The sequence below is a fragment of the Nicotiana sylvestris genome, chromosome 10, assembly GCF_000393655.2.
Source record: "Nicotiana sylvestris chromosome 10, ASM39365v2, whole genome shotgun sequence".
NCBI lineage: Eukaryota > Viridiplantae > Streptophyta > Magnoliopsida > Solanales > Solanaceae > Nicotiana > Nicotiana sylvestris.
The window spans coordinates 155,298,949-155,310,546 of NC_091066.1; the positions used below are offsets into that span (position 1 = coordinate 155,298,949).

Below are 11,598 nucleotides of genomic sequence, written 5' to 3' on the forward strand. Positions count from 1 at the left end.
TCAAATGCGGGTCATAACATTCATGAAGCATGTTCTTTGCTAGTAGAAGTAATTAATTAGGGTTCTTGGACCATCAGGGGAATTGAGTCCTTAACTATTTTGGGTAAAGTAAAACTGACCATCACAAAAGTGAAAGCTCATTCCTGCCATTACCATCTGCGCTTTTTTCTTAGGCAAAATACACGCCTAAAGTTGGTCTCAGCTGTAGTTAAACGCTCCAACTTACCTAATGATTTTCTAGACACCTTAACTTGACATAAGGCAAAATACATAAGTTGTCACCTGACCTATTGTCCAAATCCCCTTTACACACTTTCTATGGACGATAATAATATTACACACGCAACCTTTTTAAACTGTATCTAGAACACACCTCTTTTGACCAGGTCCCGTAAAAAGTTCATTCGTGTATTTCACGTGTTTGACTTTTTTTTATAAACTTAAAAATAAAAATATAAAATATAAAATTACAAATATGCCCTCATCTTCTTCAACTCATACCTGCAACACTATTATACCTGCAACACCATTATAGAGCAAGTTTTAAAATGGAGACAACCAAGAACATTCTACCAAAATATTCCTTGCCATCAAATATGGTCATTAAGCTATAAGACAACTTTTTGAAATCATTACTGCCATTTGATTTAAAATTACATATGCAAAACCAAATCGAGGAGGAAATTCAATCAAAAGTTGACGGAATTGCGTTACTAGTTAGGTTTCTCCAATGAAGTCAACACGGCCGGCTCAACCTGACCCACTCACTCTTTAGGTTCGCTTTCTTCAAAGAACGCCACCGGTTCACCTCGCCGGTCACACGAAACGCCGACACCAGTGTAATTTCCTCGCTCGATATCCCTTTTCCCTTGCATCCAGTTCCTTCCTCCCTGCTGTCGAGCTAGAACTCGAACTACCTGTTCTCTTGTGTGACTACCAGAATTTATCCGACGACGTCGAGTCCAATGTATCATTTTGGCTTCTGTTCTTCGATAGAGTCGGCGGCGGCAGAGTTGAACATGGAGTACCTTGCTTATATGCTCCTGATGCTTTCAATGACACATCCTTTATCTACACCACAAATTGGGGGAGTGAGTTCGGAGGATGAAGATGGAGAAGAAGGGGTTGTGACCCAATTAAATAAAATTTGAACACGTGGCACTTTAAGAAATAATATAATAGCAAAAAATTAAATTTCACGTACTTCTTTTGTGTGTAAACACGCAAGTCAAAAATGGTATGCACTAGATACACTTTAGAAAGACTGTGTGTGTAATATTATTATTGTTCACAAAAACTGTGTAAAGGGAATTTGGGTATATTTAACCCTTAGACATAACTGTAACATATGAGCACCTTATGCGCATGTCAAGTTGTGTAGTTTACACTTACATTTGAGCGCGTGAAAAAGCCTAATTATATTTTTCCCTTTTCTTTTTTCTCCTAAAAATCTTCAGCTTCCTTCCTCAAAATTTCTGGTGACTTTTTCCACCGTTTTCACAAGTTTTAAGCTTCACAAACGCGTAATTTCCATATATCAACAGAAAATTAAGAAGCCCAAAATTCTTAATGTTACATTAATTCTTATTATCGCATTACTGGTCATGCTCAAAGACGAGAAGAAAGATCCTCAAAATGGGGTCACCAAAAATACCTCTGTTACGCAACAATCCAAACTTAACACCACAAAATAATGTCCATCCATTTCGCACATTAACGGGAAATCTTCAATCTTCGACATCGACGGTGATAATGAAACCGAGGTTGTCTAGAAGAAGCTCATAAAAATGAAATTGGGGCTGCCCCAAATTTTCATCTTTTTCCTTCTTATTCATCAGTTTTAAAATATAAAAAATTCCATGTCTTTACTTCTGCCATGAATTCCGATTATAAGAAACAATAAATTCCAACACTTCTATTTATCAGGAGAGTGGGCATGAAACAATTTCATACTCATTCTCTGATTCTTTTTATCACTATAGCCGCAAAATAGTTCAAATTCTAAGTTTGGGAGGTGGATTGTTGACGTTCTGGTGGTTGACAGTGAGAAAGAATGAGAGTAGAGGTGGTATTTTGGTGAAATTTTTGGATGAAAAAGACAAATAATAAACGTATATTCTTGCGTGCACCTCCTCTACTATTCTACTGGGTGAATAGACAAAAGGGACCGAGGATTTGAAGTTATGGACTTCTGAATTCTAGCCCTAAGGGGTTTTTGGATTCTATGAATTTGTTAAGATAAATACACGAACACTACTGAGCTCCCGAACTTGTACTGTAAACAGTACATTTGCCCCCCTAAGCACAGTTATTCTGTCCATTAAGGTTTGATTAGATGGGAAGAGATAATCCAATATTTTCTGTCTCAGCTACAATTAAAATTTTGATCTTCTAAAATGCAATGATAGAATGATCTATCAAGATTTTTCATTTTTACAATCCAACCATATATTTATTGATTGTGAAAAAATCTTTTAAACTATCGGTATAATATTTAACCTACTATATAAAATATGTCAACTTTTTTTAAGTTGTCGATCAATATCAATTAAAGATGAATGGTTATTTGCAATTACCTTATAAGTGATATATTGTTTCATTTCCTCACTCTTCTAGCTTTGATTTAAACGTTCTTCTTTCAATAGGAGTTATTCTTTATCTTGATGTTGCAAAAGCTTTTGGTCCTTAAGTATGATCGCTCTTATCCACTCTTGAGTTTATAAGTGGTTATGTTGAATTAGTTGCACATGACTATGGTCTTTTTGTAGCCGGGATTCCCTTAACCAAGATTTTGCGTGAATAGTTAAGAGGAAAGAAAGGACCTGTAGATAATAATAAGAAAGGGCGCGGCATTTGCACGAGCGAAATGGATGAGCAAAAGTTATCATGCAATGGAGTGAGGAATAGTCATAGCCTCATGTAAGACAACTAAAATTAATGTAAGACAACTAAAATTATGTTCGGATAATTTTATAGACCTCCCCTTAGGTTTGGCCTAATCACACTAATATCCTAAATCACAAGGGCAACTAGTGTGATGAGGCCAAACTTGAGGGGAGATCTTCCAAATTATTCGTATTTTTTAAACTATCAGTGGCTTAGAATTTAATTAAACTCACTAATTTTAAATGTGTGTTGATGACTGCGTTATAAGCTGAATGACCCAACTCTGCAATTCAAGAACATTTTTTAAATCTTGTCGGCAACTCAAGATTTATACGTTTTAAAACTATGTTTATTTAAGTATAACTACACAATCCCTGACAATCCCATTGATGCTATTTGACACTAATCATATAGGAGTATGTTTTAACGGATACTGAGTTCCCATAAAAAAAAATTAAAGAGGAGCGTATATATAAATCATTTCTTTCAAGCGCATGGTTTTGTATTATAAATAATTTGGCCAGCTTTATCAATCCTTATCTGCTATATTTGGTGTTTCCGGGTCGTGACAATAATTAGGTAAGATATTAATCTGATATTTATTTTGATTGACTTCTTGGGATTATTATTTGGATTAACTAATTTCGATTTTTTGTATAGTAAGTATACCAAGTAAATTTTATGGATGATCATACAACTTTGCGTTCATTACCTTAAAATTTCTTTTTTTTTGTCACATAAAGGTCATTAAACTTTGTATTCATTACCAAAAAATTACTTTTCTTTCTTTTGTTACACAAAAATTATGTTACTATGCTCTAGTCATCGCAATATTCACTTTGACCAAATTTTATAAACTTTCACATAAAAATTCTATTATGCCCTTGACATTATAAATTTTCCTCATCTATGTAATACCCTCTATATTATATACTATATAATATATTTTTACCTATATATTTTACTAATAATTAAAATAACTTAATATTATTTGATTTATTATTTTTATAATATTTTTGACATTTAATTTTTCCTTAACGTTAATTTTCAATATATAGATATAGCATTATCAATTGTTTTAGTAACACTATTGTGAATAAATCTCAAGTCAATATTATTGACCATACCTAACGAAATATTTTTAACAAAAATTATAAAATTAAAGTTCATAGATTTATCAGTCAAGCTATATTCGTTAATCAAACAAACAAAATACCCACATTTAGCACACTGACGTATCAAATTAACACTTTCAAAAAACAAAATAACAGATAAAAGCTTTAAAATACTTAATATTAACACAAATATATTTGAATATTTTTTTTAAAGTTTTACTGACTATAAAAAATTATTATTTGTTAACTAATTTTTTTATTTTAAATAAATATTTTTGTCGTTTTTATGTTTCAATATATGTTCATGTTTGAATATGATTAAACTAATTGAGTGCCATGACAAAATTATTTATACATATATATTATAAAATAATATCAAGTTATTTTAACTATAAGTAAAATACATAGGTAAAAATATTATATATATATATATATATATATATAATGAGCAGATTTATAATGCCAAGGGCATAATAGACTTTTCAGGTGAAAGTTTTATAAAATCTGGTCAAAGGAAAAATCGTGATAACTAAAGCATAAAAATAAGTTTTGGGTAACATAAAAAAGAAAAGTGACTTTTGGGTAATGCACACAAAGTTTAATGACTTTTACGTAACAAAAAAAGTGACTTTAGGATAATGAACACAAAGTTGAATGATCATCCATAAAATTTACTCGGTATACTTACTATACTAAAAATCGAAATTGTTAATCCAAATAATATCCCGAGAAGTCAATCAAAATAAATAGAGAAATTTTCATAAAGCACTACCTTTTAGTAGTAATTAGCCATCTATAGATATCATTTGCTATATTACGGATTATAGATACTTTTTCTGTGGTTATAAGATGTATTTGATGTATTTAAGCTATTGTATTCATAAATACATGAGCAAAAATAGGCGTGAATCAGGGAAGTCCAGTTAATCAGTTGTTGTATTCGACTGTATTCATGGAGTGAAACGTGGTATTACAGTTGGACAGATTATTGTATTCGATTGTATTCACGGCGTGAAATAGGGGATTACACTGTTTTTAAAACGGAAAGTGAATCAATTAACATAATAGATTTCTAATATAATTCAACAAACTCAATTATAACACACAAATTTTGTATTTTCAGTTATAAAAAAGATTCTCAACCAAAAATACACCAAAAGCATAGCAATCTTCAGAGAAATTATATAATACATCTGAATACATAAATTATATTAATTAAAAAAACATATGAATACATTCATGGCATATAGCGAGATAGTGAATACAATGAAATACATAGAATACAACGGGATACATTGAAATACAATGAAAAAAAAGACAGTAAATTCAATGAAATACATGGAATACAACGAAATATATTGAATTACAATGGAAAAAAAAAAAGACAATGAATGCAATGAAATACATGAAAACACAGCATAATACGTTGAAAATACATTGAAATATATTAACAGAAAAACAAGTTGCTCAGCCCCAAAATCCTTCTTCTTTGTTCAATAACAAACCCTAATTTTCGACGAATTCGCCGTCGAGCAAAAACCCTGAATCTCACTGTTCCCACACATCCTGTACATTACTTTTGACACATCAGTACCATCGTAGCTTTTGTACCACTCCTCGCAACTCCCAGGTACGAAGCCATGATCAAACTCACCAATCCAAGTTCAGATTTTCATCTGTATTTATCCAAGAATACCTAGGTACAAAGCCATGATAAAAATCTTGGATAAAACTCTCTTTATCTGTATTTATCCAAGAATAACCAATCCAAGTTCAGATTTTCTCACTTTCCAGTAGCATTTGCATACCCATTCTAGAGAATAAAAAAAATCCAAAATTTTCACATTAGGGCAACGAACCAGAAATTGGCTTTTTCAGCCACGTCGAGTCGAACCAGAAAAGAAATCTTTACTATAACCACTAGGGCAACGAACAGAGGCAACAATCGTGGTTTTGTGAGAAAAGAGAGTAAAGTGTATGCAAAAAGAGAGAGAACGTGGTTTGTGAAATATACCGTGATTATGTGAGAGAAAATCTGAAAAAGGAGAGAGAAAAATATTAATTAGCGTATATGGTGCCTTAAGTGTATGTTATACCTATAATTAGATATTTTGTTATAAAGGGTAAAAGGTAGCTATATAATATATTTTTTAAAAATGATATTTATTTAAAATAAATAGGGTACTAAACTTTTCTATAGGGCGTAAAATTTCCAAATAGATATCACACTAATATCTTACCTAATTATACCTTACCTCACTTGTCCATAACTCTCTTATCTGTAAACCAAACCATTTCAAGGAGCAAGGACTAAAGGGATGCATGTATCGGTTATCGGGTAATATCTCAAGTACGGGCTGGACTGGAAGAGACAGCTTCATTGGGCTAAATTGCAAAGCACGACAGAAATGGCCCAACAATCGAATATTTCTGGGGGGTTTCACTTTTAGCCCGCTTCAAAACTATTTATATGCGGTATCCAAAATGATGTATAAAATTCATATAATTTATATATATATATATCATATATACATATATATATATATATTATTTTGAGAGCGGCTATACTGTGTCATTTTTCCTATTGTATATCCAATTATTTAAGTGTGTGTGTGTATATATATATATATATATATATATATATATATATATCAGTTATGTTCTTGAGAGCAGCTATATAGTGTTATTCCCAATATTTTCTTGTTGAAATTGCCCCAAAAAAACCCGGCAAGAGCATATTATACTTAATTAGTGTGTGTATATATATATATATATATATATATATATATATTGGTTAGGAACTATAGATATTTTTGGCTGAGGGGCCAAATACGTAACTTTTCCAACCAAGAAAACTGTCTTAACATTTCAGGCAAACTCTATATCGGAAATGGATTTAAAGCTTAAATGTTATACTATATGATAGGGCACGTATGAATTTATATGGTATGCACATTCTCAAGGACAGAGCCATAATTTAAAGACTGTGGGTTTCGAATTTGACATCAAACTTGTAGCTCGTTTTAATTATTAAGCTCGCAACTAATTATAATCTCATATTTTATTAAGTTTCGAATGCAAATACATAATTTAAATAAAAATTACTGGATTCGCTTGAACTTGCAGTGACATAGGCCAAGAAACAAATCCCTAAAATTTATTGACCCAAAAACAAACATTAATGCATATCATAGGTTTGACTGTGAAAAGTACACGATATACTTCCTTATTGCTCTGACGATTGTCATATCATTTTTAGGATGGTGTGTATACCTATCTTGCTTGTGATAATTACTGTTAATTAACATTGTTTTTTGTTCCTACTTTTCCCTTTTTCCTTGATGATGCACCAGAGTAACTGTTTTTTTTTCGTTTGCCAAAAATATATTGTGACTCAAATCTAAAGCTAGAGGCTCTTCATAGCTCATACTACTAAGATGATAAAAACGGTAGCTCAGTACACAAGGCATCTCGCGTTCGCACGCCGGATCTTAAAGGATGTGATTTAGACAGTCTATATCATAATACAAGTATTAATGGCTACTTTTACGATTCAAACATTTGATATATATGTCACACGAAAACAACTTTATCGTTGTTCCAACGCTCCCTTCTAAACTACTACAAGATGATAAATAAATGAATACCTATGTAGGACACCTGGTATAGTGGCTTAGAATTTAAGTAAAGGATATTGATGTCCCTGTCCTTTTATTGTTCTTTTGTCTCCCTTATATTATCCCACCCCACTTCTCATACCAGCCAGAATTTTCCATTAGTATAAAAGAAACACCAAATATAGCAGATAAGGATTCACAAAAGCTGGCCAAATTATTTATAATACAAAACCATGCGCAAGAAAGAAATGATTTATATACGCTCCTTTTAATTATTTTTAATGGTATCCGTTAAAACATACATATGATTAGTGTCAAATGGCATCCATGGGATTGTATAGTTATACTTAAGTAAACATAAATTAAAAACACATAAATCTTGAGTTGCCGACAAGATTTATAAAATGTTCTTGAATTGCAGAGTTGGGTCATTCAGCTTATAACGCAGTCATCAAAACAAATTTAAAATTAGTGAGTTTAGTTAAATTCTAAGCCACTGATAGTTTAAAAAATACGAATAATTTCAGAGACCTCTCCTCATCATACTGGTTTCCCTTGTGATTTAGGATATTAGTGTAATGAGGCCAAACCTAAGGGGAGGTCTATGAAATTATTCAAACATTATTTTAGTTGTCTTACATGAGGCGAAGGTATTCCTTATTCCATTGCATGACAACTTTTGCTCATCCATTCTGCCCGTCTAGACGTCGCACTTTTTCTTATTATTATCTACCGTTCTTTCTTTCCTCCTAACTATTCACGTAAAATTTTGGTTAAGGGAACCCGGGCCCAAAAAGACCATACTCATGTGCAACTAATTCAACAGGACCACTTATAAACCCAATAATGGATAGGAGTGATCATACTCAAGGACGAGAAGCTCTCACAACATCAAGATAAAGAACAGCTCACATTCGAAGAAGAGCGTTTAATCAAAACTGGAAGAGTGAGGAAATGAAACAATATATCACTTATAAGGTAATTGCAAATAACAATTTATTTTTAATTGATATTGATCGACAACTTTAAAAAATTGACATTTTTTATATAGTAGGTTAAATTATACCGATAATCCAAAAGATCTTTTCACGATCAATAAATATATGGTTGGATTGTAAAAATGAAAAATCATGATAGATCATTCTATCATTGCACTATAAAAGAAAAGGAAAGAAAAATTTAAACGTACCACCAATTGGTACGAGGGATTAGTCGAGATCTCCTTATCCTTAACTAAAAATTTTAGATTTGAAACATGTAAATTGAAAATATTTTAGAAGGAATGATTTACACCTAAATTCGAATTAATAGGAGTCGTAGGCTTCGAATACCGAATGGTTAAAAAAAAAAAACATTTAACGGGGCCAATTATAAAGCATCCTAACTAATCCATAAGAGATGCAAGGCAAAGTAGCCAATAAAGTATTAGCAGCTGTTACACTTAATAATCCTGAGGATGAAGAAAAGGTCCTACATCTTCATGACACTCACGTTCTAAACCAGTCCCACAGTCCCTCTAAGGAACAAATTAAAGGTAACAAAGTTGATAAAATGATTATATCAAAAAAGAAGGAAAAAAAGGTACACAGCATAAGATTAAAAAGTTTGTCATGGCCCAACGTCTCATCATACTAGAAGCTGGCTTAGTCATTGCAATAACAAAATATAAAAGAGAGAGACCATACTTTAATTACTCCTATTAATTACTTCTTTTTTTATCCTATTTGATGTGAAATACTTTTTTTTAATCTGTCTTAAGAATAAATCTCTTTTATATTTAAAGATAATTTAACTTTAAATTTATCTATTTATGGTAAGTGAACTTTCTTTATATGCCGAGTAAGAAATGTATAAAACAAAACCCTCAAAAAAGGCTCAAACATAGCTACAAAAAAATATTTATTGCATCTTTTAGATTACGATGAGTTTCAAAAGTTTTTATTTCTTTGTCAAGTTCTGGATTCGATAAAACAAAGAAGGACAGTTCGGTGCTCTAAGTTCCCGCTATGCGCGAGCTAGGTTCAAGAAAGGACCGGACCACAATGGTCTATTGTACGAAGCATTACCCTGCATTTCTGCAAAATGTTGTTTCTTCGATCAAACACCTTTACAAAAATTAATGAGACGGGTGGAGTATTTTTTTTATGCACTCATTTCTTCTCCAACTACCTCATGATTATTATCACATTCTTTTTTCTCTCTTATTATAAGTATCAATCCTTGAACTAATTTCATCACATTAGTTCAGAAAAAGATGGGTAGAACTGGAGCTAGAATGCCAAGTTTTTGCCTAAATAGAATTAGGCCTCATGTTCAAATTCGTTCACCACCTATACAAGCCAAAAACAATGAGAATTTAGCTAAGAAAGTTGAATGTGATGATCATGAAGAGAAAAAAGATACCTCATCAACCATGGTTGAGGGAAAAAACACCGGTGATATCGCGAAATCGACACCGATAATTGGCCGGAAAATCATGATTGTAGTTGATTCTAGCCTTGAATCCAAGAATGCATTGCAATGGGCATTAACTCATACTGTTCAGAGCCATGACTTACTTGTTCTTCTCTATTTTACTAAGTCTTCTGCTAAACAAGGTTTACTCTTTTGCCTTTTTCCCCTTCTTGTTATCATTCTTAATAATTACTATTTTATCTTATTTATTTTGTAGTGATTTTTTATATATGGAGCTAGCTAATACATAAAGGGAAGTTCTCATACTTTTGTGGTTTTTTTTTCATTTTTTTTCAGATGAAGATTCTAAAAAGGAAATAAATCCAAGAATTTTTGAGTTTCTTGCTTCCATGAAGAATACTTGCAAGCTGAAAAGACCTGAGGTGTGTCATCTCATCAATTTGCTGTTTTAAATAGAAATTATGCTTTTAATAAGATAATATTCTTATCTTCTTCTTCTTATTGTTTCTTTTCTTTATTTCTTTTATTTTAAGTCTTAACTTAATTCTGCGTATTGATTTTTACGCAATCAAGTCGCTTAAAAATATTTAGGATATGAGCTATGCATTAATAGTGTAATTTATTTTTGCACAACGAGCATAATTTAACATGTTCTAACAAGTTACTTAGTATGATAATTTGTTATATATTATCAATAACTATTTATTAAATGTAGCTATCTAGTATATGTATCCTTTTCATTAGAATTGCCTGATTGTAAATATTTTTCACATAGTTAATATATAGAACTTAAAGCTGTCTATTGCCGTGATAAATGAAGCTTGCTATCTACAAAAGTAAAGCAATTAGCAATAACAAGTTAACTTACACTAATAACATAAATAAATTTTACACGGTCATTAAATATATATATATTATTTTTATTTTAACCTACTTTGGTGAACAGGTTCAAGTGGAAGTGGCAGTGGCACAAGGGAAAGAGAAAGGTCCTGTAATAGTAGAAGAGGCCAAGAAACAAGAAGTGTCACTTCTGGTCTTAGGGCAGAAAAAAAGATTCATGGCGTGGCGGTTGATTATGATGTGGGCCGGCGGTCGGCTGACTGTCGGCGGCGGCGGCGGTGGGGTGGTGGAGTACTGTATTCAGAATGCTAGTTGCATGGCAATTGCAGTGAGGAGAAAAAGCAAGAAACTTGGAGGATACTTAATTACCACCAAAAGACAAAAAGATTTTTGGCTTTTGGCTTAATTGCAAAATTTACATAATATGCTTCTTGTAAATTCATAATTACAGTAACTTATATTGATTGGGAAGGGAAATGGAAAGTTATTAGTGAGTCAAAAATTATTATTGGGCAATGTTGTCTGTCAAATTAACTGATCTTTTTTTTCTGTTGAAGCTTTACATATGCCAGCAGTAATGAGTTCTCAACCAAAAAATAAATGAAAAAATAAAGATTTTACAAGTTCAAAATTGTAAAATGAGAGCAAAAGAGAGATCAAAATTGCTTAACGGATTTACATGCGGATCCCAAATTTAAACTGTGTGTGTTCGGAAATAGCTAGGC

General features: G+C 31.8%; 1 protein-coding gene across 1 annotated transcript; it reads left to right on the plus strand.

Annotated features, from left to right (window-relative positions):
* Positions 1-9,770: 9,770 nt before the first annotated feature.
* On the plus strand, positions 9,771-11,389 carry LOC104224172 (uncharacterized). Its single transcript, XM_009775757.2, has 3 exons — positions 9,771-10,215; positions 10,370-10,455; positions 10,980-11,389. Exons 1-3 carry the CDS (start codon positions 9,873-9,875, stop codon positions 11,277-11,279), a joined length of 729 nt encoding a protein of 242 aa, XP_009774059.1. The 5' UTR covers positions 9,771-9,872; the 3' UTR covers positions 11,280-11,389.
* The last annotated feature ends 209 nt before the right edge of the window (positions 11,390-11,598 follow it).

Excerpts from the sequence above, each read along its gene's own strand:
- LOC104224172 (XM_009775757.2), top strand. The coding sequence starts at position 9,873 with ATGGGTAGAACTGGAGCTAGAATGCCAAGTTTTTGCCTAAATAGAATT. Across the intron at positions 10,216-10,369 it reads TAAGTCTTCTGCTAAACAAG|ATGAAGATTCTAAAAAGGAA; the intron begins GTTTACTCTTTT and ends ATTTTTTTTCAG. Across the intron at positions 10,456-10,979 it reads GCAAGCTGAAAAGACCTGAG|GTTCAAGTGGAAGTGGCAGT; the intron begins GTGTGTCATCTC and ends TTTGGTGAACAG.